This window comes from Leuresthes tenuis, unplaced genomic scaffold (genome assembly GCF_036924035.1).
Source record: "Leuresthes tenuis unplaced genomic scaffold, fLeuTen1.0.hap1 SCAF_2, whole genome shotgun sequence".
NCBI classification, from domain to species: Eukaryota; Metazoa; Chordata; class Actinopteri; order Atheriniformes; family Atherinopsidae; genus Leuresthes; species Leuresthes tenuis.
Window position 1 is genome coordinate 22459543 of NW_027325356.1, and position 14282 is coordinate 22473824.

Genomic DNA, 14282 nt, shown 5'->3' on the forward strand with positions numbered 1-14282 from the left:
CTCAGGATTTTTAATCATCTCAATCATTGCAGGTCAAACAGGATCAGAAAGGTCAATCGGAAAATATACAATCAGGCATATCTGCCTGTAATATGTTTCGAATTGATCCAGTTATAAGTAGCAGCTTATGTAAATGCCTTTTCTCCAACTTCAATACAGTAATTATTAAGACTATGACTTACTCTACTTTTTAAAAATGTATTTTTCTTCTTCTTTTAGTCACCTAATAAAAGTTTACAAGACAAAAATGTATGTGATTTACCATTTTGTTTCAACTCTGTGTTTTCTTTAGAGCCGAGAGACACCTCAACAGAGGTAGCAAAACCCAGTCACGTGCGTGTTACAAAGCAGCAGAAGGAAGGCAGGAAAGTTGACATCTGCCTTAAACCCCGATCTCTCCACACACACCCCTCCCATGAGCGGCCACACTCCCTGGCCGACCTCAAGATGTACAAAGACACCAAAATATTGGTGGCCAAGTTTCTGGAGCACTCAAGCTGCAGTCTACCTCCTGAAGTCCAGCAGGTTGTCAACAACATCAAGTGTGTCATTAAGTCGGACGAGAAGCACATGGAAGAGGCCATCTTCAGCGCCAATGTCATTGATCAGGTAACAGAATTTGACAGTGAATGGTTGCCCATGTCAGGTCAGTGCCACGATAACTGTAGATCTTCTACTAGCTTTGAAGGTTATTGATGTAATCATACAAGGATCGGCTGCATATTAGAGTCCCTGTGAGACTTGAATGGCCTTTATTAGATAGAGTGTTTTTGTATTCAGTATTCAGTATTATGTGTAAACTGAGGTGGATTGACTGGTGAAGATGATCATACTTTTTTCATATACCTAATAATGAATAAAAGTTCACAGTAGGGTGGTTTGTTTTATGGAGAATGAATGAGTATTGCAGCATTGTTAGAATTTGTAAACCTTTAATGAGAGCAGGAACAACACCACAGTAACACAGTACTGTATTTCAATATATTTATTCTAATTTGTTGTATTATTTCCGCCATTTAGATTTATATCAAACAGAAGTTTTCACATAGTTTCACATTTAGCTGAACGTATTCTTGTTGATTTTTGCATATCAATAATCCTGACATTGATGGAGACTAGGATTGACCCAATCTGTGAATTTTAGCTCACATGAATAATAGGCAATGGTGCTTATGTGTTTCCAGGTGATGACCCAGCGCATCATAGGAAGTCCCAGGAAGCGTGATCACGAGGATCTTCACCTCCAGAGCTGCGGCGCTTTGAGTTCATCCCCGTCCCCTTCCTTGCGCCGTCCAAAACATCTCCCACAAACAACCAGCTCCTCCACCGACGCACAGGGCTCCCCTTCCTCTGAACAAAGCCTTGAGTGCAGAGAAACTATCCTCTGACCTCTCTCCCAAAAAAGGGCTCGAGTCAAATCTCTGAGGGCATTCCAGGGTTCTGGTGTTTCTGTCCTGTGCAGAGGATTTCCGCAGAGTAATAAAGAACTCTCCAGACATTATGAAATCATTTTTGCAAAGTGTGACTGCGGTACAAAGAAACTAAAAAGCTGAAGCATTGTCATACTGCTCCTGGTGCCCTGTGAGACTGTGCCAAGTCATCAGCAAAAATGGTAGCAAACTCAGACAGAGCCTGCCAGCATCTGTAGTGGCTTCTTTCTTTTACGAAAATGAAAAAATAATAAAAAAATATATAATAGTAGAAAAACTATTTAAAAAAAACAAAACAAGAATGTTTCTCCCTCAGGGGATCTTTTCTACTGAGTACCATCTCTTAAAACAGAAACAAATACACAGCTGGTCGGTCTGGATCTGTGACTGAAACACACAGCGCTTTGTGTTGTCAGTAATTCCTCTTGTCTTCATGCCAGAGAAAAATATGTTTGTATTAAACTGTGAACTGAAGGGGCATTGCCAGCCATTGTCTGCAGAGTTTGTGGAGTTGTCACTGATAGGGTGGTGAATATTTTGTGGTTCAACAACATCACAGATGTGGATTATTTATCTTACCTCATTGTGTTACAATTCTTATCAGTGTTACAATAAAATATGCATTTGTATATTGTGGTACATGCTCATGTTTCTTTGAGGTTTTTTGTTTTGCTTTCTTTTTTTTTTTTTTTACTATTTATGTCATGTCAGTCAACAGACATTACTTAACCTTAACTGTGGGTGGCCAAAATAAACTCTTGACACTTCAATACCCTTGCCATAATATCAGTTTGGTGAAGCTAATAATGTTTGGGGTCTAATAAGTGATGCTATAGTTGTTGGTATAATTCGTACCCAGTGATTTCTGACACTCATTATGATCTTTTGCTTATTTTGATGTGGATTTACTTAAATATGAAACTCACCAATGTGCTGGGAAATCATGTATAAGATACATCAAAGTTATCTATCTATCAAGCCCTCAAATGTTGCTTCCTAGTATTGCTGCTTTTCCTTTTTGAAAGACACTTTAATATACACAAAAAGAAAATTCATTTGATTATCAACCTTATGGACAGATGCAATTATTCAATTAAAAACAACAACAAAAAACTACTGATGAAAACTGGGACTCTTAAACTGTAAAGTTACCATCTAGTCAGCCATCTGCTTCCGGTCTTTAGACGTGCAATATTTTCTTGCAGCAGGTTAATTGTTTACATCAAACAGCAATATATGGCTTGAATATAGAACTCCAGACTTCAGTATAAATATTTTATCGGGGAGAGAATGTAATTTATATTTTTCTTTTGGTTGCTGAAATTTAAATGAGAATTTTTATTTTTTAAACGTGTCTGCGCATGCTCGGTAGAACAAAGCGGAAATGTCGTGGAGTGTCTGCAGCTAGCTTCTTACACCGCGTAGTGGATGTTTGGGAGGCAGCGAGTCGTGAAGACTGGGACTTCGTAGTGTTTGTTCTTTTAGAGGCGGGTTAGTCGTATTTCAAGGACAGCATATGTACTCTGAAGAATAAAAGACGACACGTTTGTCGGGAAGTCGCTGATAATGTTGTCATATCTGTGGTTGCTAGCTCGTGTGCGGTGATTAGCTGGACGTTTACAGGAGCTAACACCAAAGTCAGGTCAGAATCAAGGATTGTATGTAGTCCGTTCGTTGATAAGAAGAGCTCCAGCTTCAGTACGAATAGTCCTGCAGCGCTTATCAGATAACTATGAATCACTAGCTGAAGACGATAGCTAGCTGTGTCGTGTGCTTGCAGACATCAACGCCACGGCTCCGCGTTGCCGTCCACGTCTAGTCTCGTCTTCTGTGTTTAACGCTGGCAGCTGAGCAAGGCCACGTCTCCACGGGCGTATTTCACCAACCAGCGTTGGACGAATTGCAGACAAGATGCCGAGTGTGCGGAAGGGGGAAGGAGAGTAAATATCCATAGAAATGTGAAAAAGCCTTTTACATTCATGACTCTGCGCGTGTAGCGTGTTGTGTTTCCCTACGGTTGCAGCACATCCACGGCATGTCACGTATACGGATGTGTTTTACATCGGGAGATCACATATATCGAGATCAGTAGGTTGAGATAACAACCAGAAGTAACGTTTGACTTTGTGTTTGAAATGATCGGCTTTGGTGCAAACCGACGGGGGGGCCGCATCCCGTCCTTCATCCTCATCTTTTTGATGGTGATCATCGCCATTCTGTCTTTCAACTACTGGACAGTGTCCAACAAGCACGGCCGCTTGCTGGACGAGCTTGCAGAGGTACAGACGCAGGTGAAGCGCACGGACGCGGCGCGGAGCCGACTAGAAAAGCGGAACTCGGAGCTGATGGTGCAGGTGGACACGCACAGGAAACAGATCGACCAGAGGGATGGAGACTACAGCGTCTTGGAGGGCAAGTTCCAGGCCCGAGATGCGCTCATCAAAAAGTGCACTGACGAAAAGGTAAACTTAGCTTTTGCTTTGTCTGATGCCATCCTGATTGTCATGTAACGTGGGGAGAAGATCCCGGCGTCTCACACTGGGAGAGGTGGTCAGCGAGCACAGTCATTTTTCATGGAGAAACAATTAACCAAACATTTCAGGCTGAACTAAACCCTGTGTCACAACCCAAAAGTCAAGTATTAGACGTTTTATTTATTTTTGTTTCTGTCTTTGTGTGTGTTGGTTATGGTCAACTCTCCTACAATATCTATTTAAAATGTGGAGGTTAGGTTTTGGTGACAAAGGAAATAATAATGAGGACGAGTTGTTCTCTTCACTGAAACAGGTTTATGTTGGGCACAGATCATTTAACAACGAAAATTATTTATTTATTTTGGCATTGTGACAAGCCAAACATTGTGTCATTACTTCCCATTATTCACCTCTGGAGAGGAGTGTTCCCTGTACCTGTATGTTAGGCTCTTAAGGCCACCAGAAAACTCAAGAAAACTCTAAAAATCGGGTCAGTGTTTAGTCATATCTCTTTAACCTGACAAGATGGCAGAGCAGCTTTGCCAAACCTTGACAGGAAAAAGCGAAAGTTGAAGAGAATAACCTTCAAAACGAATGGAGGTATTACACTTTTCTGGCCTGCCCTGTTGCTTGCTTTCCTCCCCCATGGAGTAATCTGTATTAAACGTTCCACCCCAAGAGCATCGATTTCTCCTGAGGCACCTTTCAGCTCGAATTAGGCCGATATAACAAGATTTCCATCACAGCAAAAACCCAAATTATGGCATCGCAATATCTTCATTATGTTGCTTGAATAGTGTAATATGAGGTGGCGGGTAATTACATGTAACCCTCTCTTGACAGGAAACTCGTTCATCCTCACAATTTCAATCAATTTAACTGCTTTCTCTTGAGGTTTTCTCCTTTTGTTTTTTTCCAAGTGAATTACTCGAGTGTTTTGAAATAACAGTTACATAAAGCAAGTTCAGACTGTCTGTATTAATTCCATGCAGGATGGATTTTTCCAACTAAAAATCACTCCGGTTGTTTGTTTCCTGTTGTTTTCACTATAGTTAAGCTGTTTAAGCCCACATTTTTTGGTATCACGCCAAACCAGTATTTGGGAGTATGTGTTGCATTCACAGACAAAGGCAGATTAAACTCAACTCTATTGTGTCAAGTTGCTCACTCATTGATCTGATTTATTAGCACATTTGAAGGGGGGGGTTAAGTTTTCACATTATTATACTCCACAAGACAGTTTTCTGGCCGGCCCTTCACTGGTTTTCGTGTCCCACCACCTTCTGAACTTCGGTGTGTGTGCAGCTGCCCAGGGAACGTTCAGACGGCAAATGAGATTGTTCTGTGATTTGCACCCAGTCTAACCTGTTTGTTTCTGCACAGGCAGGCATCCAATAGCTTTATTTATTCTCATGCCATATGTTTTAGTGATGTAGGTTAAACCAGTTGGTCTCACTGTGAACAATGCTGCATGAATACAATATCCATCCGCTTGAACTAAACTTGAGACGCTTCAGACAAGCGTTGTGTGACACCATTTTTACCAAATGTGGAATATTAATCATTCCCAACAGCCTTGTGGTTATGTCTACCTACTAACAATTAATGCTTTTAGATTCAACAAACACATATGCTTGTCAGAAGGTCACGAGGAACAGTGTCAATATTTTCTGCTAAGATGGTCTTAACCACAGCATGTAGTACTTCCATCCAGTTGCTGGGAATTTTGACAGGTTATACAGGATTGGCCGGCAAGATAACACTGTTTGTGAAGGGCGATTATGTAGAAGGATGCACGGTGCGTCAGCGTGCTCTGCAAACAAGTTAATTGGCACTAGCTCAAAAGTAACGTTCATTGAGTGACGTAGAGAGAAATACGTTTCAGCCCAACACATTTCTTTCAAATAACTTCCCATTCAGTGTTGTTGAATTCCCTGCTCTGTGGCCAAATCCAGTCAAGGTAAAGCAAAGCCCCCTGTTGCAGTCCGCCTACTGTTCAGGTTCCCACCCTGCAGGCACTGCGGCTCATTTGACACCGTCGGATATTCAAGTTAAAAAGGGAGCAAGAGCTTCCATTGTTTTTTCTTAGTTAAGTGCACAGTGCAGGTTGCAGAAGAGCAGCAGGGTCAAAGTTCAAAGAGTCTCTTTAGTTTATACATTTTAATATCCGGCTTTCTGTTGCTGGAATCAGGATACCACTGAATAGTATTTTTTCCACTTATTTCCTTTGTCAACAGCCCAACCTTGTTTCAACAGTAAAACATGCTGCATGCAGGGAGAGGTCTGCAGGAATAAGCTCCTCACAGCAGTGGTGTCAGTGGAGCTCATGCATCCCTACCACTCAGTTAGGAGCGAGCTGTATTATTGTCTTTCCTCCCAACTTTCTGTATCTTTTTTTAATGACCTGAACTCATCATCTCACAGTCTGGTGGACTTTCTCACTTGCTCCGTACCTCCTGTCAGGGTTTTATGCATACAATTAAAAGAATTTATTAAATCATAAAAGCGAGGGCAGCAAGTATTTTCAGGGATATGGGGAGCCTTTTGGGTTTCACATTAGTGCTGTTTATTGCAGAAGTGTTTTATTGGATTTCCTTAGTGAGCCGGGGTTCTGTTTTCCTGCCCACTGACGGTGATAAAATGTAATAAAGGAAAAGCCTGCTTTGGAAAAAAATGAAAGAAAGAAATGATAGACCTGGCTTCGGCTATGTTATCAGCATCTGCGCCGCTGTTTTCTGCCACAGTGTTTTCATGTCACAAAATGACTTGTTCTCAGTTTCTTGCACAAAACTCAAAGCATTGTTTCAAAGCCGTCTTTGAAAAGCCCTGAGATAACGTTTGTTTTGAGTTTGTGCCGTATGATTAAAACGGAATAACCAGGTGTTGCATGAATGTGTATTTGCCCAAAATGATGAATACATTGTGAAATATTGCACTTTATGTCCTACGTTTACCAGACACAAAAATCGAGACAAACCTGTTCCCCTTGATGTTCTCGGAATTTGATGGTTTGCATATTTGAGAGCCTGTTGCTCACGGAAACCGTCTGTCTCGATAAACTTTGGTTGAACCACTTTCGGTGAAGAAAAGCCTTAAATGTGTGTACCGTGGTTCTTCAGCAGACGTAACCCCCTGGATCTTTTTTTCGCCCCCTCTCATCACAGGTGAAGTTACAGGGTGATGTCACAGCCCAAATGACAGAGATCCAGAGACTGAAAGGTAACACTGACCAGCGGAGGGGCACTCTCAGGCACACCCAGATGTTCCAATATATTCTGTATTTAGCAGATGAAATCAAACCTCTCTAAAATATTGTGTGTGTGTGTGCGTGGTGTCGTCGTTGCAAACAGAGCAGCTAAAAGATCTCAAGCAAGAGTTCATGAAGCAAGAAGAGCAGCAAAGAGAAGTGAAGAAAAACATCACTACCTTGGAGAAAAAACTGGAGTATGAGAGGTATTTAACTCCACATTTCATGTCTGTTTGTGCATGTCTTCTTTGATCATCATTGTTTCCCACATAGATAATACTTGGGGGTGCCACCTTGGTATATTTGGCAACCTATTCACATATTTGCTTTCCAAAATTTTTGTCTTATGGTTCAGAGGAGGAAGGCTCATCATATTACACAGTTGTTTTTGATGCTCGATTTGGTGATTTAAGCCACTTTTTTTTTCCCGTTTTTCTTTAATCAATGCAAAATGTCTATCAAGTCTGAGCACATCACCTACTTTCTGTGGAAGATTCTTCTGTGGAAGAATCTCATGCGCTGCGGTTACCAGCCGCAGGCACAAAGAAGAATCGCCTCCCATCAGTAAATTACAGCTCTCATCATAGTATGAGATGATCAGCCAGTTTTAGTTGATGTAGCAACTTGCTTGATTTGCCTGCTCATTGAGGACAAGGAGCAGCTGTGCTGCTCACAAGTCTGTTGATGTGACTGTGAAAGACGATCGTTCTGTCACCTCTAATGCAAACAGATGTAATGTAATAGGCAGAAAACTGCAACAAATAAAGCAGGCAGTGTGGTCCCAGAGGCAGAAGCAAACAAAGAATGGGGGGGAACTATCTTTTTTTATCTTTTCTATTGAGTATTCACTGTTGTGTGTGATATTAGCTCCTTTGTTGTTTCCCTTTTGCTTGTTCATGTAGAAATATTTCTCAATGTTTTAATTTAGAATAGCTGTATACTTGGCTTCTTTTTTTGTCTATTGTTTGCACAAATCAGTTTTATAAATGCCATTTTGTGTGCGTTAAACTCACAATGGGCACGTGTCAACTAGTTTACAGTGTGGACGTCAGATTGCACAACTGAAAGAGGAGTATGAAGAAACAAAAAAGAACCTGGTGGAAGAAGCATCCAAGCTAAGACAGGTAGTATTAGGCTAATAACTCTTTTCTAAGTTATGAAACATTGTGTCTTATAACCTCCAGCCCTGTGGTACACATTGCATTTATTCAGCACTGTAGCATTTATTGATTACTGTTGGATTTTTTTATGCAGATGTCTGTTGATTCTGCTTCTGTTCCAGTTCAAACTTCCTTTTCATGAAATGATGTCCTCTCCATTTTTCATATGCTCCTTTCTTTCATTCTCTCTTGGTAATTATTTAGAGTCTAATGGACAGCAGAAAGGGTGTAATGGCAGGTCGACATATAGGGAGAGCGCCTGGTGGGGACATGGTTGGAGAGCGCCACACAGTGGCCACTAACCGGCACGACAGACAGTCGGATCTAAAAGGTACGGTGGGTGTGTTGTGTCAGTCCAAGCATGTAATGTACTCACGCCTTCATATTACATCACATGGCACTTCATGCTAAAGGTTTCATTCCTCAAAGGAATGCTCCATTCACCAGTTGCTCATATTGAACTTTTGTTCAGTCACATTTTTAATCTAAATGCTAATTACTGTACAACCTGTGTTTTTTTTTTAGTTTTTTTTTTTATTCCTATAATTTGTATTATACGAATGTGAGTAATACGGAGATATTAAGTTATTTGTACAACTCTTTCATACCTCCTTCTTTTTATTTTATTTTGTTTATTCAGTCCACGAGCCCATATGGAACGCCCACAATTCCGTTGTACCCTGGTGTGCAGTGGCAATAAAGTGTATTGTCTTCTATGTGGACATGTATCTGTGTATCTGCATCTCATTTCCTTTGCTCTGTTACAGAGGAGCTCGGTAAACCTGGCAGTGATGCTGGCATGCCTGGTATTGAAGACAGTGAAGTGGGAAAAATGGATGAAGTGCAGTTTGGTAAGTATTGAACAAACCCTGTGAACATCTTGTAGTCATACGTATTATGAAAGTGATATCTGTAATTACTTCTAAGGAGTATAGGGATTTCAAAGTGTAATGAAACAATAACAGACAATTATTTTGTCAGTAATGGACTGATAGAGGTTTTTCTTTCTTTTTTTGACTATGGTCTCACACCTTTTCTTTTGAGCCTGCAAACTGTTCAGGGAACTACAAAACCGTTAGACTTCTGTGACTTTAACAATAAAATCATGTTTTTAAAAAAAAAAAAAAAAGCTTTCTCAATTTGCCATTCACCCACAGCCTTGAAGAAACCAGCCATCACTCAGAAGCACGGAGACGCTCCTGATGCGGTGGTGGCAGCTGGTGCTGATCCTGGACTCGGAGCAGCCGACGGTCCTGGAGGCCAGGGCCTGTCCCTTGACCAACCCAGGCTCCAGCTGGACAGAGCGGAGGTCCGAGCAGCAGCACTTCCGCCCCCGGGTGTCATCAAACAGGCAGATAAACCAGTAGTGTTTGAAGAAGATAACAAAGCTGGCATCAAGGCAGATGAACTGGGAGAACGGCAAAGACAAATTCAAGGTACGGTATGCTCCACATCCACATGCTGGTTTTGATTACAGTTTTCCCCTTTTAGAGCCTGTGTTTCATGTGATAATAATCTGTCAAACAATAATCGGATTTATCTTTACTAATTCAGTGCTTTCACAATTATGAATATGTTTCTTTCTCTGAATTTTAAGTGAGGGTTAGATCTTGTTGGCTGTTTTTCTTTTTCTTTTTTTTTTCTTTTTTAATAGTTAGTGTTGCTGTCTTCGTGTCTTACATCTTTAAAAACTTGAGGTGCTACATGATAGAATTTAAAATGGAGAGGGTTGCTCACACTGAGGTGATCCGTTTGCCTCGTATCGTGAAGTTGTCATGTCGTGCTTTTCTTGTTGTTAGCTCCGGTTAACGTCAAGCGTGACACCGAACATTTGAAGAGGATCCCTCTGCCTGCCAACGTCGCCCAGGTGCCCAACCCCCTCCAGCCTCACCACGCCAAAGACCAAGTCCCAGCAGAGCCAGTGCACCACCGCCAAAGTGAGTTTCCTCAGAATACTAAAAATGGACATGGTGGTTGGAGGTTTGTGGTCTTTGGTATTTTTTTCCTTTTCCTTTTTAAGGACATGGGAAAAATAACATGATAATGAATTAAATACCAATAATTGCACAAGTATTAGCACTTATTCCTTCCCTTATAGCGTTCTGTAATGCAGGGACTAAGATACAACTTTCTGTGTTGCAATTTGTGTGAATTTTGCCCGTTGCTTACTGAGTACACCAGTGAATGTCAGTCATTTGGGAATATGAATAGGCGCTCTGTCAAAGGAGTGGAGACGGAGGCCTCCATTGCAGAGGAGGGGAGACAAATGACACACACCTGGCTCCCATATTTCCCTTTCCTGGTGCCCTGCTTCTGCTCTGCTCGTCTGCCTCCCGCCCCTTTCTTCCCTGCTTTTAAATGTTCTTTATCTCCCTCCAAGCTTCTTCCAAACATGCACCCCTTTCCATTAATCTGACGGCAGCTGAACATGTCTGGGACTTGTCTTAATGAGCACCTTGGAGCTTTTCTGTTAAAAATTTGTGAATATACTCTTACCAAGTCTGTAACATTTGCGTGTCGCTTTCAGCACATCACAAGTCTAAATTGCTGCAGTCACATTAACAGACAGACACGCAGACTAGCAGTGGGCTCCATTAATCTGTTTAGCAGATTAGATCAAAAGTGCCATTCCAAAAAATACGTACATTATCTTGTAGGAGGTTCGGTTTCTCAAGGTCACATGGGGATTATGGTGATCTTGAAAACGAGTGGTTCTGGTGTAAACCCCTAACTTTATCTTTCATTTACGCTGTCATGACAGTTGAGGAGGATCTGCAACATGAGACATCACGTCTCGCTTGTGTAATTACGTTTGCTGCGCTGCGTTTATTAAATGTCTGCTCTTCAGCACAACGAGTTGCGTCTGTCAGCACAGATGAGATATTAACCAACTCTGCTACACCTTACCCAGTAGCTGCCTTTCAGGCGATCGCACTGTTTGCTGTGATGGGAAAACTAACATTACATGGCCGAACTAACAAGAGATTAGGAGTCCCTTATCTTAAAATGAACATGCACTGTATTTGTTGGTATAAGCAAAGAAGACATTTAAAGTTGAATAGGCCCTCCCAAACAGACCTTCTATATTTTGATATTTATTGGGCTGAGGTGTTCATAATGTAATGCAATTATTAATGTGAAATTGATAATGTGCTAAATTGAATTATACTTGGACAGTATATCCTGTCTGTAACTAAACTAAGAACAAGACAGAATTTACTGCAGGGCTGTTGGATTTGACTTAGGTGGACAGTATAGATGATTAAACACATAACTCAGTTTGCACTCAGTGCTTTTAATGGTCTGTCATCACAGAGGAACCCTGTTTATTTCCTGTTGGCTCTATGCTTTAAAGTCCACCATTATCTTTTTTCCTCCTCACAAAGTCTCATCTTTCCATTCAAATCTGCCTCCGTGTATTCACCTCATCCTCTTTATCTTTTCTCAAACCTCTTTATGCAATCACTCGTTCTTTCGTGCATTCATTATGGAGTTTTTCACCTCCCCGTCTCCCTACGACTGCCTCTGCTTCCCTCCCTTCCTGATGAGGCCCTTCTCTGCCTCCTGCAGGCCGGTTCTTTGATGAGAACGAGTCCCCAGTAGATCCGCAACACGGCTCTAAGCTGGCGGACTACAATGGGGATGATGGGAACGTGGGTGAGTATGAGGCCGACAAGCAGGCCGAGCTGGCCTACAATGAGGAAGAGGATGGTGATGGTGGGGAGGAAGACGTTCAAGGTGAGCCAGGTTGGGGGATTGTGGACTGCCTGTCCAGATGTGTATCCACCGTTCCTCCCTCCCTTCACCCCTGTCCTGCTGCTGCCCCACTGCATTTGTCCAAACTAGCTCACAGTACCCTGAGTTTGATCCAGAAACAATCAGAAACACAGATATTGAGAATTTATGACAAAACTATCTCCAGTGTCGACACATATGGGCCGTGAATGCCGCTCAGGATGAAACGCCTCATTTAAGGCACTGTAACAATCTGCGCACCCCTGTCTGCCTTAGATGAAATTTGACCCTGGAACTTACGGTTCTGTGAGAGTAATTCAATGTCCATCTAGTGTTTTCTGTCTTGTCTGTGCTTCTTTTTAGCTAAACCACCTGTCTATGCCCACCAAACCTCTGAGCCACATCTTGACCAGTAGTTTGAAAAGCTCACTGTGGTCCTAAATGTATCCGTATTCTCCTTGAAACATTTGACTGCATGTCCCATGTTTTTTGTTATTTTATTTTTGGTTATTGTGTCCCGTTGTTGATTCTTAATCACCTTGTCTAATACTGCATTTAGAGGAATATAATTTTGTTGCTATCCATCTAAGAAGACACGATTTCAATCATCCAGCCATTAGAAGATCTCTAATGTTTGTATGTTTCCTTTGTTATTCCTCAGATGACGACGATCGGGAGATGCAGGGAGATCGGGCTGTGGATTATGGGAAGAGACATCAAACCAATGACATTCTTTGAATGGGAACTCATGCAGCTGTAACTTATTAAAACATTCGGGCCCTCCACTACAATCGAGGACTGTCAAAATAACAAAATAGGTTGAAGGTCACAATGTTTAAGAATTTATAGGGAGCACCCTCTGTGTCATGGACTATTTTTGAGAAACAGACATTGTAACTAATAGATTAACTCTGAATAATGTTATATAATACAAAGACGATATCACGGCTTTTACCTGAGCTGCAGTAGATTTGGTAATGGTTGTAAGTTATGACAGTAGAGATAAGATACTGTACATTGACTGTTGCGTTTCATTCCCGGAGAACTGCTGCAGTTCATCATGTGGTGGTCTAAAAGAGCCCTCTGACTCACATTTGAACTTTAAGGTCTAGTCATCTTTTGTTTTTGCTACAGAAGATGACTTGATTTTCTTTTAGCTACTCTTTGCTTCTGCTAGACATAAACAAAAGCTTCTTGAGATATTTATCAAAGACTGAATTGGTATTCTGTTTTTCTAACATATTGTTGGGACCTTTTAATTTTACAGGAGTGGGAATACAATACAATTCAATGCCAAGGACTTTGCTTATGGCCTATTGAATCTTTTTCTTTTGTGACACACTCAAAAGTGCTCCTCGTTTAGTTTTTAAATGCCATTGCATGCATTTAAAACTTTTTAGTAATCAAGCCGAGCAAAATACTATTGCTTAAGCAATACTTAAATGGTTAGTATCCTCCAGTGTGCAAAGATTTAATAAGCACATCTGGAAATGACGGACTCCACATATGCTTCCATTAATGAGGTCTCCTGTACATGATGTAGTTGAACTGTTATCATTTGTACTGAGGAAATCTTATTCGTTACCGTGGGGTGGGGGGGTGGTCTGTGAACCTGAAATCAGTTCTGTTTGTGCAACCAGGAAAAATGATTTCTCATGGAAAGGCACATTGAATGTAATTTTATTTTATTAAAGGTGATGCTTCATGTCATTTGTCGTTTGTTATGGTGTTTTAGAGACTGTTTGGATGTAATGGATGTAGTTTGTTGTCAGGTGGTTCTATTGGGGGATACAGCACATGTAAAGAAGCTTACAAAACACTGCAATGTTGATCTTGGATATTTTTTCCACTTAACTTTATAAAACAAAAATAAACAAGGGTGTGCCATTTACTTCTGTGACCTGATAAGGATTTATTTTTATCTCCTGGAAACTATTTAGTCACATTTTTTTTTAATGACTAATTTGTGTTTGGGCTGTTTATCAAATACTGTGTATTCTGTAATATAGCTGCACAGACCTCAAGTTTCAGTTGTTTTAGCTATGAAAATGTGTGACCATCTTAACATTTAAAAATACACAATGTTTGACAAACTGTTAAAAAGGAAAGGTGAACATATATAATATGTAGCCGCAACATATATCATTAAATATAAGGCATCATTCTTAAGCATTGAAATGATGACAATTAGGAAACTGGTGTTGCAGCGAGGACTGTTTTTGAGAAATAAGGGGGT

The 14282-nt window shown here is 41.0% G+C and overlaps 2 protein-coding genes across 4 annotated transcripts in view; both read left to right on the plus strand.

Moving 5' to 3' along the window:
• fam189a1 (family with sequence similarity 189 member A1) overlaps nt 1-2059 on the plus strand; it is a 95467-nt gene extending 93408 nt beyond the window's left edge. For both annotated transcript variants that reach the window (XM_072380693.1, XM_072380694.1), the window contains exons 11-12: nt 293-609; nt 1185-2059. In XM_072380693.1, coding sequence (XP_072236794.1) covers nt 293-609; nt 1185-1388 — 521 coding nt within the window. In that variant the 3' untranslated portion in view covers nt 1389-2059. The remainder of the gene's footprint in view (nt 1-292; nt 610-1184) is intronic.
• Nucleotides 2060-2824: 765 nt separating this feature from the next.
• golm2 (golgi membrane protein 2) lies at nt 2825-13756 on the plus strand. 2 transcript variants are annotated; one of them, XM_072380699.1, is made up of 10 exons: nt 2825-3892; nt 7069-7123; nt 7255-7357; nt 8185-8275; nt 8516-8642; nt 9079-9162; nt 9469-9747; nt 10111-10248; nt 11882-12049; nt 12708-13756. In XM_072380699.1, the coding sequence occupies exons 1-10, from the start codon at nt 3566-3568 to the stop codon at nt 12782-12784; spliced, it is 1449 nt and encodes a 482-aa protein (XP_072236800.1). In that variant the 5' UTR covers nt 2825-3565; the 3' UTR covers nt 12785-13756. The 2 variants fall into 2 exon arrangements, with proteins under 2 accessions (XP_072236800.1, XP_072236801.1); XM_072380700.1 differs by lacking the exon at nt 11882-12049 and having other exon boundaries at nt 2829-3892.
• Nucleotides 13757-14282: the final 526 nt, after the last annotated feature.